The 14,271-nt window shown below is 46.5% G+C and overlaps 1 protein-coding gene across 4 annotated transcripts in view; it reads left to right on the top strand.

The window, feature by feature from the left end:
- The window catches only part of myo6 (myosin VI), a 101,625-nt gene that overhangs the window by 54,595 nt on the left and 32,759 nt on the right, over positions 1-14,271 (top strand). For all 4 annotated transcript variants that reach the window (XM_033025665.1, XM_033025663.1, XM_033025664.1 and 1 more), the window contains 4 exons: positions 1,477-1,634; positions 6,632-6,723; positions 12,719-12,791; positions 14,110-14,237. In XM_033025665.1, coding sequence (XP_032881556.1) covers positions 1,477-1,634; positions 6,632-6,723; positions 12,719-12,791; positions 14,110-14,237 — 451 coding nt within the window. The remainder of the gene's footprint in view (positions 1-1,476; positions 1,635-6,631; positions 6,724-12,718; positions 12,792-14,109; positions 14,238-14,271) is intronic.

Raw genomic sequence — 14,271 nt, 5'->3', positions numbered from 1 at the left:
CAAGTTTTCTTTTGTGAATGTAGTTTATAACTCTGGACAAAACTTAATTCTGAGAGAGCACTTGGCTGTCCACAGTTGCATTTGCCTAATCTCTCATTGCTGGCAGGGTGTGAGGCTCATTTGTGGAGCCTGTCAACGGCAAAGAGAGAGACCTGACGTTCTGCTTATAAATGGAGCTGCACCAAACAGCCGCATGTTCAAGGCGAGAGCGAGTGATAGTTTTGGCAGCTTTGCCCTTGAGAATTACTCATCTGGGTCTTGCAGTTCAATGTTTAAAAGTGCAAAATGTGGGATCAACTCAAGCCATGCAGTGTGGAGAGGAAAAAATAGTTAATTTTTCAGGTCAAAGACTCTTCCTCAGAACCCGTCATCTGAGGAATTAAAGATAGACGCAAAGTGCTGGAGTAACTCAGCGGGTCAAGAGAACATGGATAGGTGACGTTTCCGGTCGGGACCCTTCTTCAGACTGATTATAGTAGGGAAAGAAAAAGTTGGAAGAGGAGGAGAAAGGACAAAGCCTGGCAAGTGATAGGTGGAAGCAGATGCTGGCTTATAGAAAGAGACACCAAGTGCTGGAGTAAGCCAGCGGGTCTGGCAGCATCTCTGGAGAAAAAGGATGGGTGAAGTTTCGGGTCAGGACCCTTCTTCAGAAGTGACTCCGTCCCGACACGAAACATCCCTAATCTGTTGTGAAACTGGCTGGGAGATTGGTTGATCATGTTGACAAGAATGACTCAACATCAAAACTCCTGTTTGGAAAAAAACACAGTTGACAGTGCGGTGGCGCAGCTGGTAGAGCCGCTGCCTCACAGCCAGAGACCCGGGTTCAATCCTGAGCTCGGGTGCTGTCTGTGTGGAGTTTGTATGTCTGTGACCACGTGGGTTTACTCCGGGTGCTCCGGTTTCCTTCCACATCCCAAAGATGTGCAGGTTTGCAGGTTAATTGGCCGCTGTAACTTGCCCCCTAGTGTGTAGGGAGTGGATGAGAAAGTGGGATAACGTGGAACTAGTGGAGAAACAAGGAACAGCAGAAGATGAAGACATTTAAAAAAAATCAAAGAGAATCTGGGAGATAATGGCCCGGTGCTTATCTGTGGAATAATGGCCTGAAGAAGGGTCCTGACCCAAAACGTCACGCATCCATATTCTCCACAGATGCTGCATGACCCAGCTAAGTTACTCCAGTACTTTGTGTCTATCTAAGGAACTGCAGATGCTGGTTGACACAAAAGGGCACAGAGTGCTGGAGTAACTCAGTGGGTCAGGCAGGGTCCTGTGTGAACAGGTTGGCGTGTGCTAAAGGGCCTGTTTCCCTGCTGTATCTCTAACCTAAACAGCAAAAGGTGAATGCTCTATTCCTTGCTTTTGTTTGTGATCTGTTGGTGTAAAAGATGTGCGATGGGCTGGAGGTGTTGATGAGCCAGAGAGTACAATGATGGTAGCTGACATGTAGGAATATTTCTGCCTGTTTTTCAGGGTACCGCTGAAGGTGGAGCAGGCAAACAATGCTCGTGATGCTTTGGCCAAAGCGGTTTACAGTCACCTATTCGACCATGTTGTGAAGCGGGTCAATCAATGCTTTCCATTTGTCACCTCCAGCTTCTTCATCGGAGTTCTGGACATTGCCGGCTTTGGTGAGTTTTCATTCCTCCAGCCTTTCCAAATAGTATTATCATTTTCTACCCTGTAGTTCAGGAGCCAAGAGTATCTTATTGTCATTTGTGATAAAATGGAACAAAGAAATAGTTTCTTGCACCAGAACAACAGATATATAAACTTGGCACTCTGTAAAACCCATAATAAAAACACAAACATGTGTGTGTGTGTGTGTGTGTGTATACATCTGAGTTTTATGGATTTTACAATGTATCATGTTCTTCAGCGAGGAGGCTGAGGGAGGAAACTACTCCAAAATTTTGAGAAGGTGAGATGCAGTGAAGAAATGACAGTTAAGCTGAGTCGGTGTGATGCTTGAAGGACATGGGAGGTCAGGGACACTGATGGTGCCTCTGGCTGCTACAACTGTGGAAAGTGTGTCCAGGTTCAGTTCCTGAAGGACCGTGTTGGGACACTGGAAAGCAACTGGATGACCTCAGGATCATCCGGGAAAACGTGAGTTTCCTGGACAGGACCTACAGCGAGATCGTCACACCAAAGATACGAGAGAAGGTGGGTGACGATGAGGAAGGGAAGGAAGGAAGCTTGGGGTACAGGAAACCCCGGGGGATGTACCTCTTGAAAACAGGTTCACTCTCTTGGAAGCTGTCGGGACAGAAGGCACTGCCATTCTGAGCGGCGGGCAGGCTGCGAGTCAAAACGTGGCGCTGAAGCAAAGCCGAAGAGACAGACGTCAGGCAGAGCCGTGGTAGTCAGGGACTCCATCGTGGGAGGTACAGACAAGGGTTTCTGCGGCAACAGGCGGGATTCAAGGATGGTGTGTTGCCTCCCTGGTGCCAGGATCCAGGACGTCATGGACCAATTGCAGGGCATCCTCAAGGGTGAAGGTGAGCAGCGGAAGTGGTAGTGCATGTCGGCACAAATGACGTCGGGAAGAAGAGGAAAGAGATTCTGCAGCGTCACTTCAGAGAGCTCGGAAGAAGGCTGAAAAGCAGGACCTCCCAGGGTGGTTATCTCCAGTTTGCTTCCAGTTCCTTGTGCTGGTGAGGGCAGGAACATGGTGATAGGGGATCTGCATGTGGCTGAGGAGCTGGTGCAGGGGGCAAGGATTTAGATTCTTAGACCACTGGGATCTGTTTTGGGGTAAGGGTGAATTGTACAAAAGGGACGGGTTGCAGCTTACAGGCGGGGGACCAGCATACTGGCAGGCAGGTTTACCACTGTTACACAGATGGGTTTACACTAAATAATGGGGGGGGAGACAAATTGGAAATACAAGGATGGAGTTCAAGAGAAAGAGAGTATAGGAAAAGTTAAGAAAGACACCAGAATTAGTGGGGCAGAAAGCTCACGAAGGGATGGGAGAGTATGGCCAAGTGAAATAGGAATCGGTGTGAAAGTTGAGGTGAGTAATGGATTATATATGAATATTATATGTGAATGAGCGAAGTATAAGAAGTAAAGCTTGAGGCTTGGAGATTGGTAGATATGACACTGTGGGGATTACAGAGACATGGCTGCAGGAGGATCGGGACTGGGAACTGAATATTCAGGGTTATACATCCTATAGAAAGGACGGGCAGGTGGGCAGAGGAGGTGGGGTAGCTCTGTTGGTGAGGGATGAAATTCAGTCCCTTGCAAGGGGTGACATAGGGACTGACGAGGTAGAGTCGCAGTGGATAGAATTGAGGAATTGTAACGGTAAGAAGACACTAATGGGAATTATCTACAGGCCCCCAAACAGTAGCCTGGATATAGGGTGCAAGTTGTAGCAGGAGTTAAAATTGGCATGTAACAAAGGTAATGCCACTGTGATTATGGGAGATTTCAATATGCAGGTAAACTGGGAAAATCAGGTTGGTTCAGGACCCCAAGAAAGGGAGTTTGTAGAGTGCCTTCGAGATGGATTCTTAGAGCAGCTTGTACTGGAGCCTACCAGAGAGAAGGCAATTCTGGATTTAGTGTTGTCTAATGAACCAGATTTAATAAGGGAACTCAAGGTAAAGGAACCGCTAGGAGGTTGTGACCATAATATGATAAGTTTTAATCTACAATTTGAGAGGGAGAAGGTTAAATTAGAAGTGTCAGTGTTGCAGTTGAACAAATGGGACTATGAAGGCATGAGAGAGGAGCTGGTCAAGATCGACTGGAAAAGGATCCTAGCAGGAATGACAGTGGAACAGCTATGGCAGGAATTTCAGAAGATGCAGGATCATTTAATTCCAAAGAGGAAGAAAGATTCTAAGGGGAGTAAGAGGCAACCGTGGCTGACAAGGGAAGTTAAGGATGGAATAAAACTAAAAAAAAAAGGTGTATAACTTAGCAAAGTGTAGAGGGAAGCCAGAGGATTGGTAAACTTTCAATGGACAACAGATGGTTACAAAGGGCAATACGGGGTAAAAAGATGAAGTACGAGGGTAAGCTGGCCAAGAATATAAAGAAGGAAGGTAAACGATTCTTCAGGTATGTTAAGAGAAAAAGATTAGTAATAACAAATGTTGGTCTCTTGAAGACAGAAACAGGTGAAATCATTATGGGGAACATGGAAATGACAGAAGGGTTAAACAGGTACTTTGGTTCTGTCTTCACTAAGGAAGACACAAACAATCTCCCAAATGTACTAGAGGACATATCTTGGTGGTTGCAGGGAAGAAGCTATTTCTGAATGTTACAATTTTCAGGCTCTTGGCAGGAATGAAATCAGAGTGTGGCCAGGATTGTGTGGGTCTCTGATGCTGCTGGCTCCTGTTTTGAGGTGCCTCTTCAATCGCGGGGAGGTCCAAACCTGTGATGGACTGGGCAGTGTTCACCACTTTTACAATCACCTTCGCTCCAGGGCCTAACTGAAACGTGGCTTATTTGACCATGGTGCAATCTGCCTATGATATTTTTAATACAATTAATTTTAAATTATCCTACAATTTGTTCGAGGCCATGTGAAAAGGGAATTCAACATTTAACACAACCTTGAATTATCGAATAAATGAATCAACTTTTACTGAATTAAGGCTCCTAGCCAGCACACATCAGATTACCTGTCATTAAAATGTCTGCAAAATCGGTTTCCTGTCATCAGAGGCTATAATTTTTAAATTAAAGATTAGCGACTTTCTGGAATAATGGTGAGATTCCTGAGCAGGGATTAGTTGTAAATCTGTTTATAAATTATTATCCTTATAAATTATTCAGAATCATCAATTATTGCAAATATAATAATAAGTGTCACAGAGTGCAGGGTTGAAAACACACAAGGAAACAGCAGGTCGTTTAGGTAATCATATCTGTGGTTAATAAAAATGAGATATTATAGTTACACATTATAGGGTTTAGCTGCAGCGAACTGTGTCAGTTCAGGGATAACATCTCACTTTCTGTCCTACCTCTCAATCTCCTCTCCCCTTCACAATCTCCCTCTCTCCCATCCCTCTCTGCTTACCTCGCTGCCCCCCTCCCCCCCCCCCCCCCCCCCCCCCCCCCCCCCCCCCCTCTCCACACTCTCGGTCCTCTCCCTGTTTGGGGCAGAAATTCTCGAGTTATTTGCAACAGAGTTTGTAACTGAAGCTAACAATGAGCTACTAATGTTTAAGAAAGAACTGCAGATGCGGGAAAAATCGAAGATAGAAAAATGCTGGAGAAACTCAGCGGGTGATACAGCATCTATGGAGCGAAGGAATAGGTGACGTTTCGGGTTGAGACCCTTCTTCAGACTGATGGGTGGGGGGGTGTGCGGGAAGAGGAAAGACGAGGCGGAGATAGTAGGCAATGGGAGAGCTGGGAAGGGGAGGGGAAGGAGGGATTTCGCTCATATTTCGCTTGGGTAGTTTCCACCCCAGCGGTATGAACATTGACCTCCAATTTCAGGTAGTCCTTGCTTTCTCCCTCCTTCCACTCCCCTTCCCAGCTCTCCCACAGCCTACTGTCTCCGCCTCTTCCTTTCCTCTTCCCACCCCCCCCCCCCTCACCCCCCCCCCCTCACCCCCACATCAGTCTGAAGAAGCGTCTCGACCCGAAACGCCACTTATTCCTTCGCTCCATAGATGCTGCCTCACCCGCTCAGTTTCTCCAGCTTTTTTGTCTACATTTGAGCTGCTAATGATCCTTTGCATTTTGTGGTTTTATTCATTATAGCTATTACAGCCCAATGGTAGCGATAAAACTAAACGCGTGCTAGGAATTCGTCATGTCAGAATTCTGCTTTGGAGACATACACTAACATCATTTGAATTAACCAGAACTGGAGAGAGAGAGACATTCTTCAGACATTTTGACAGGCAGATGGTTGGACAAAGGACAGAGATGAAAAGACAGATGGTGTGAGATAAAAAGATTTAAGAGTTGTGTGTGGTGAAGCTGGAGGAAGAATTGTAGGTGGAAGGGGAGGGGAGAAATTGCTGAGTGTCCAGGTGGGGGGTGTATATGGAAGGGAGAGGGGGAGGGTTGTGCACTTACCGAAAATGGCAGAATTCAATGTTTGTACCATTGGGTTGTATGTACCCAAGAGCAATATGAGGTGTTGTTACTCCAGAATTCACACGCATTTTAAGGTGGTGGGAGGGAGGTAGGAAGATTTAATAGGAACCTGAGGGATTACTTTTTTACACAAAGGGTGGTGGGTGTGTGGAACGAGCTGCCGGAGGAGGCAGTGGAGGGAAGTACTACCATGTACTTTAAGAGACATTTGTACAGGTACATGGATAGGATAGGTTTAGAGGGATATGGGCCAAACGTGGGCAGGTATGGCTGGTGTATGTGGGGAAGTTGTTCGGTGTCGGCAGGTTTGGCTGAAGGGCCTGTTTCCACGCTATGTGACTCCGTGACTCTGTGACTCTGTGACACTTGCTTGTAATTTAATGGGGCAGAGGGATTTGGAAGACCTGCCTGTACCTTAGATACTCCCAGCAGCTTCCACTCGAACCATCTTCCACTTCCATCAGTTATTGCAAGTCTCGTCTGACTGTAGAAAGAGTTGTTGTTTACCGGCAGTTCAGTGTTTCCTCTGTTTTGTGCTCCACAGAATACTTTGAACACAATAGCTTTGAGCAGTTCTGCATTAACTATTGCAATGAGAAGCTGCAGCAGTTTTTCAATGAGAGAATCCTCAAAGAGGTAAGACACCTTTATTACATTTGTGCTTAACCTAGACTAAAATCGATGCAAGGGAAGATGAGGGTCGTATGTTACCATGGAAACCAATATTACATTGATCTCTGATTGAGCTGTTGCAGAGCTCTCCTTCAGGTTGCTGTTAATGGAGTTTACGGGGAAAAAAATTGCCTCCTTTAAATCTGTATAAATGCAACTTTTAACAATATGCAACTATACCCACCATCACTCCACCACCAGACCTTGCCTCGGCCTCTGTCCATTCCCCAGCCCCCACACGTACAAGATCAGACTTTTAATAAGTACTAAACCAAATGCAGCTCCCCAACGCACCCGTTCCCTACCCGTAGCCCCTACGCGAGGTGTGGTCCTCCAACTCAAGCCATTCCCGAACGTAAGATTCCAGCATTCCCCTGCCTCCCTGAGCAGTAAACTTTAAAAAAAATTACAATTTCCCCTGCGTGTTGAAATAGCAATTCGCCCTCCCCCTCCTCTGAGATGAAAAGTTCCGAGTGTTCCTGTGTCGTTACTGCTAGCCGAGCTATTGTGACGTAATCAGTTGAAGCTGGTCATTCTAAATTCAAAGTATTTTGATTTTTTTAAACTTTAATCAGTAATGTCGAGAAAAAAAGCATAAAATGTTCAGTGAAGGTGTTCTCTGCCTAGAGGGGAAAAATGTAAATCAGAATATGTAAAAATGTAATCATTACCGCGTAGTGTTTTTGCGAAGATATAGACAACCACATATACACACACAATCCTTGTTCGAGGCGTACCAGGGCCCCATCCCCGACCTCTACCTCCGCTACATCGACAATTGCTTTGGTGCTACCTCCTGCACCCACACACAACTGACTGACTTCATCCGCTTCACCACTAACTTCCATCCGGCACTCAAATACACCTGGACCATTTCCGACACTTCCCTACCATTTCTTGACCTCACTATCTCCATCGCAGGTGATAGACTTCTGACTGACATCCACTATAAACCCACTGACTCCCATGGCTATCTAGACTACTCTTCTTCCCAGCCTGCTTCCTGTAATGTCTCCATCCCCTACTCCCAATTCCTCCGTCTACGCCGCATCTGCTCCCAGGATGAGGTGTTTCACACCAGGGCATCGGAAATGTCCTAATTCTTCAGGGAACGGGGGTTCCCCTCCCCTACTATAGATGAGGCTCTCACCATACCCCGTAACACTGCTCCCTCTCCCCATACCCCCACTCGTAACAAGGGCAGAGTCCCCCTAGTCCTCACCTTCCACCCCACCAGACATCACATACAACAGATAATCCTCCGCCATTTTCGCCACCTCCAACGTGACCCCACCACTCGCTACATCTTCCCATCTCCCCCCCTGTCTGCTTTCCGTAAAATCCGCTCCCTCCGTAACTCCTTGGTCAATTCTTCCCTTCCCTCCCGCACCACCCCCTCCCCGGGCACTTTCCCTTGCAACCGCAAGAGATGCTACACTTGTCGTTTTACCTCCCCACTCGACTCCATTCAAGGACCCAAGCAGTCGTTCCAGGTGCGATAGAGGTTCACCTGCATATCCAACCTCATCTATTGCATCCGCTGCTCTAGATGTCAGCTGATCTACATCGGTGAGACCAAGCGTAGGCTTGGCGATCGTTTCGCCGAACACCTCCGCTCGGTCCGCAATAACCAACCTGATCTCCCGGTGGCTCAGCACTTCAACTCCCCCTCCCATTCCAAATCCGACCTTTCTGTCCTGGGCCTCCTCCATGGCCAGAGTGAGCACCACCGGAAATTGGAGGAGCAGCACCTCATATTCCGCTTGGGCAGTCTGCACCCTAGAGGCATAAACATTGAATTCTCCAATTTCCGGTAGCCCTTGCTGTCTCCTCCCCTTCTCAGCTCTCCCTCAGCCCCCGGGCTCCTCCTCTTCCTTTTTCCTTTCTTCTCCCCACCCTACATCAGTCTGAAGAAAGGTTTCGGCCCGAAACGTTGACTATTTCCTTCGCTCCATAGGTGCTGCTGCACCCACTGAGTTTCTCCAGCATTTTTGTCTACACACACATAGACATATATACACGTACAAGATCAGACTTTTAATGTATATGATTGTAAACAGAACTGAGCCTTGCGGCACCCCACGTCACTGCCTGCCATCCTGAAAAGGTCCCGTTAATTCCTATTCTTTGCTTCCTGTCTGCCAACCAGTTCTCTATCCATGTCAATACCCTACCCCCAATACCATGTGCTCTCAATTTGCACACTAATCTCTTGTGTGGGAACTTGTCAAAGCCTTTTTGAAAGTCCAGATATACCACATCCACTGGCTCTCCCTTATCCATTCTACTTGTTACATGCTCTCTGGACTCTTGTACATCAGCGAGACCAAATGCAGACTGGGCGATCGTTTCGCAGAACACCTTCGCTCAGCTCGCCTGAACCTACCCGATCTCCTGGTTGCTGGACACTTTAATTCCCCTTCCCATTCCTACACAGACCTTTCTGTCCTCGGTCTCCTCCATTGTCAGAGTGAGGCTAAACGCAAATTGGAGGAACAGCATCTCATATTTTGCTTGGGCTGCTGCACCCCAGTGGGATGAATATTGATTTCTCTCACTTCAGGTAGCCCTGGCATTCCCTCTCCCTCTATCCCTCCCCCACCCAAGTCGCACCAGCCTCATTTTCACCCGACAAACAGCTAACATTGGCCTGTTTCCTTTATCATCGTTACTTTTTTGCATATTTTTCATTCATTGTTATTTATCTCTCCACATCACCGTCTATATCTCTCGTTTCCCTTATCCCTAACCAGTCTGAAGAATGGTCTCAACCTGAAACGTCACCCATTCCTTCTCTCCAGAGATGCTGCCAGTCCATTGTACTTGCGTTTGAACTGATTGTATCCATGTATGGTATATCTGATCTGTTTGGATAGCATGTAAAACACAGCTTATTAGTGTACCAATAATATACATCAAATCCAGCACTTTCTGTTTTGCTTTTAAAATGTGCATTTGGCAATCAGATTATACAGTTGTAGTGTGGTTTCCCATTGACAAATTCCATTGCAATGTGGTTACTGCAGTTTATAATGGCAGCACATTGAGACCTGTTGAATTGTTTAGTTGCAACAGCGTGGAAACAGGCCCTTCAGCCCATCGTGTCCGTGCCAACCAACGATCACCCATACATTAGTTCTATGCTACACACTAATAATAATAATAATAATAATAAATACTTTTCAGATGTCCTTGCACCACACTAATAAAAGTACAACATAGCATTAAAGAAGATGTTTAACATTAAAACATAAAAACATCCCCCCACAATGGTTCCCACTGTGAGGGAAGGCACAAAGTCCAGTCCCCATCCTCTTGTCCACCCATAGTTGGGCCTATTGAGGCCTCCACAGTCGCCGCTACGGAGAACCCTCTCAGCGGCTTGGGATGCCTGGAACAGCCGCCTCCTTATCGGAGACCACGGCTTCCGAAGCCAACATGCGTTTGCGAGACAGAGCTCCACCACCAGTCATCTCGGCACGAGATCCCAGGCTCCCGATGTAAAGTTCAGCGCTGCTGCCCGCGGCTGGCCGCTCCACAGACCCGCAGCTCCGCGATGTTTAATCGGCAGATCCCAGCATACCGGAGTTCCAGCGCGGCGACCCAGGCAAGGCTTTGCGATAGCGCTCCAGCGCTGTGCCGCCGCCGAAGCCGAGGTTCTGGCCAAGTCCCCTCAGGAAACGCGGCTCCAGGCCTTGCTGGTAGGCCGCGAGGATGGGTCGAAGGTGCTGCTCGGAGGAAGGCAGCCTCTCCGACCAGGTAGAGACTTGAAAAAGCGATTTCCCCCTTCCCCCCTCCCCACCCCCCACACATAAAAAGATTAGACCCCCAACTACACACTTTAATGTACTAAAAATAATAAAAAAGAAGTGAAAAAAACGGACGGCTGCAGGACTGCCAGCCGTACAGGACAACGCCCCCTCTCAGTCTAGGGACAGTTTACAGAAGCCAATTAACCTACAAACCCAATGTATATGAAGGAACTACAGATGTTGGTTTAAACCAAAAATAGGCACAAAATGCTGGAAAAAAAGTGGGACTGGCAGCATCTCTGTAGAGAAGGAATGGGTAACGTTTGTTTCGGGTCGAGACCCTTCTTCAGACTCAGACATGAATCTGAAGAAGGGTCTCGACCCGAAACGCCACCCATTCCTTCTTTTCAGAGATGTTGGCTGTCCCGCTGAGTTACTCCAGCGTTTTGTGTCAACCTACAAACCCCGCATGTCTTTGGAATGTGGGAGGAAACTGAAGCACCCTGAGGAAACCCATGAGGTCACTGGGAGAACGTGCATACTCCGCACAGTCAGCACCCGGGTCTTTGGTGCTGTAAGGCATCAACACTATTGCTGTGCCACCCTGCCATCCCTAAAAATAAAAAATAACAATTTATATTTCAGGCGTGCACTCAAGGGATGGCTATCAACAGAAGCTGGTTGATACCTGCGGCAGAAAATGGGAATGTATTGATTATTGTGTGCTGATGTTATTTGTCAAGGCTCCTGAGGGCAGTAGATATCTGGAATGTTTCTGGTTACGAGCACTAAACATTTATTTTATTGATGGCGTTCGTTGTGTTCGATGATTCCAGACAGGCCAATAAGTGGTTGGTTGTGGTCCTAAAGACTGTTTTGGAGACGTGCAAAATATATTGACTAAAAGTGTCGGGCCTCACTGCTGGGAACTAGGCCAGACTCTGCTTCATCTTTAACAGACATTTCATCTCCATGTACCTGTACAAACATCTTTGAAACGTTATTATTGTACCTGCCTGAACCACTTCTTTGGGCAGCTCGTTACATATTACCAGCACCCCCTGTGTGAGAATTTTGTCCCTCAGGTTCCTATTAAATCTTTCCCCTCTCACCTTAAACCTATGTCCTCTGGTTCTCGATTCCCCTACGCTGTGTAAATTTACCCTATCTATTCCTCTCATGATCATATACACCTCTATATTATCACCCATCCTCCTGCAAGGAATAAAGTCCTATCTCTCCCTATAGCTCAGGCCCTCAAGTCCTGGCACCATCATAGGAAATCTTCTCTCTGCACTCTCTCCAGCTTAATGACACCTTTTCCATAGCAGGGTGTCCAAAACTGAACCCAATACTCTGAATGTGGCCTCAATGTGGATTCAATGAGAAGTTAACGTACTTTTAATTTGGGACAGATGGTTGCAGTAGACAGATAGGCAACACGTGCAATTAGATTTGCTCTATTAGACAACTTAACAGCAAAAGTAATTATTTGTATATTGAATAACTAGGTCAACAGCTGCTGAGTATTGTTTTAAATAGGGGCCCCGATTAGGTTTAGGTTATAAGTCACGTGTGAAAGGCATTGTTTTGCATGCTATCCAAACAGATTAGATATACCATATGTAGACACCATCAAGACCAACTTGAGTACAAGAGTTAGATCAAAGGAAGATGCAGAGTGCAGAATATAGTTTAAAGATACAGCATGGAACAAGGTCCTTCGGCCCACCGAGTCCGCGCCGATCCACCATTACTCGTACACTCGTCCTATCCTACACACTAGGGACAATTTACAGAGGCCAATTAACCTACAAACACACGTCTTTTGAATGCGGAAGGAAACTGGAGAACATCCGAAGAAAACCCGCGTGGTCACAGGGAGAACTTGCAAACTCAGTACAGCCGGGACCAGTAGTCAGGATCGAAACCATGTCTCTGGCGCTGTAATGCAGCAACTCTACTGCTGCGCCACTGTGCCGCAACGTTGTAGCACACCAGTTCCAGAGACAAAGTCCAATGTCGTCAATGGGATAGAGGTGAATCTGACAGTACCCTAGCTTTTGGAAGGACTGTCCACAAGCCTGATATAAGGAGGGCAAGACAATGTTCCTAAGTCTAATAATGCATGCTTTCAATCTTTTGTACTTTATGCTGGAGATCCTGAGATTAATAAGGCAACACTGATCTGAACTCTCCACTTTCAGGAACAAGAGCTGTATCAGAAGGAAGGGCTTGGTGTGAATGAGGTGTACTATGTTGACAATCAAGACTGTATTGGTAAGTATTGGTACGTCAAATTGACCTGGTATGTACCAAGACTGCATTGGTATGTACTGAGTTGATGTGGGTAGCGAAATTCATTCTGCCCATGTCAGTTTCCAATGAATGCTTTGGGTGTAATTATCATGTCATCGGAGCAGAACTAGGCCATTCGTCCTATCAAATCTAATCTGCAATTCGATCATGTTTGATCTATTTTTCCCTCCCAACCCCATTCTCCTGCCTTTGCCCCGTAACTACTATCAGAGAACCTATCAATCTCTGCTTTCAAAATACCCAATGTCTTGGCCTCCACAGCCATCTGGGGCAATGAATTCCACAGATTCACTACCCTCTGGCTAAAGAAATTCCATTATCTCCATTCCAAAGGTATGTCCTTTTATTCTGAGGCTGTACCCTCTGGTCCTAGACTCTCCCACTACTGGAAACATCCTCTCCACATCCACGCGATCCAGGCCTTTCACTATTCGTTAAGTATCAATGAGGTCACGCCTTATCCTTCTAAATGGGATTGCTTGATTGTAATCATGTATTATCTTGATACTTAACTGGTTAGCACGCAAAAAAAGCCTTTCACTGTACGTCGGTACACGTGACAATAAACTAAACTTAAACAATGCAACTCAACCAGCGAGTACTTGCCCAGAGCCATCAAATGCCATCATATGTTAACCAATCATCCTTGGGATAAACCTCCTTTGGACCTTCTCCAAAGCCTCCATCCCAAATTGTGACATTTTTGCAATTAAAGTGAGATCTGATAAAACTCGAGTCCAATTTACATTCAGGAAGGGATGACGCGTTTCTGAAGAACGCACCAGATTAGCTTTGCACTGTACCTCGGTACATGTGACACTAACTTAAACTAAACTAAGTAGTTGTATACTCAGAATGATGGGTTTGAGATTTGGGGAGGTCCAGCGGAGAGGGAAAGTCAGAAGGCTCCACGAGTATTGACCAAGATACAGGATGGTGAGCACCAGTGTTTCCCATGAAGAATCAAGGATCTGCAAACGCTGGTTGCGATATAAAAAGACACAAAGCACTGGAGTGACTCAGCAGGTCAGGCAGCATCTCTGAAGAACATGGATAGATGACCTTTTGGATCTGAAGAAGGGTCTCCATCTGAAATGTCACTTACCCATGTTCTCCAGAGAAGCTGCCTGACCCACTGAGTCACTCCAGCATGTTTGTGTCCTTTAGTGTATTGGCCCTCAGTTTAGCTCTGTACTTGATTTCAAAAATCTCAACGCGTGTGATGCCGGGGACTTGACTACTCCATTTACAGATTTTGTAAAATTCTGCCAATAAACAGATTTGATTGAAGCTAAATTAGTGGGGATTCTGGATATCCTGGATGAAGAAAACCGCCTCCCTCAGACCAGCGACCAGCATTTCACGTCGGCAGTTCACCAGAAGCACAAGGATCACTTCCGACTGACCGTGAGTTACTCAGCAGGAGGGCCGCTGCCCCTCT

This window comes from Amblyraja radiata, chromosome 8 (assembly GCF_010909765.2).
Source record: "Amblyraja radiata isolate CabotCenter1 chromosome 8, sAmbRad1.1.pri, whole genome shotgun sequence".
NCBI lineage: Eukaryota > Metazoa > Chordata > Chondrichthyes > Rajiformes > Rajidae > Amblyraja > Amblyraja radiata.
The sequence above is the reverse complement of the archived record's forward strand: the minus strand, read 5'-3'. Positions and strand labels throughout refer to the sequence as shown.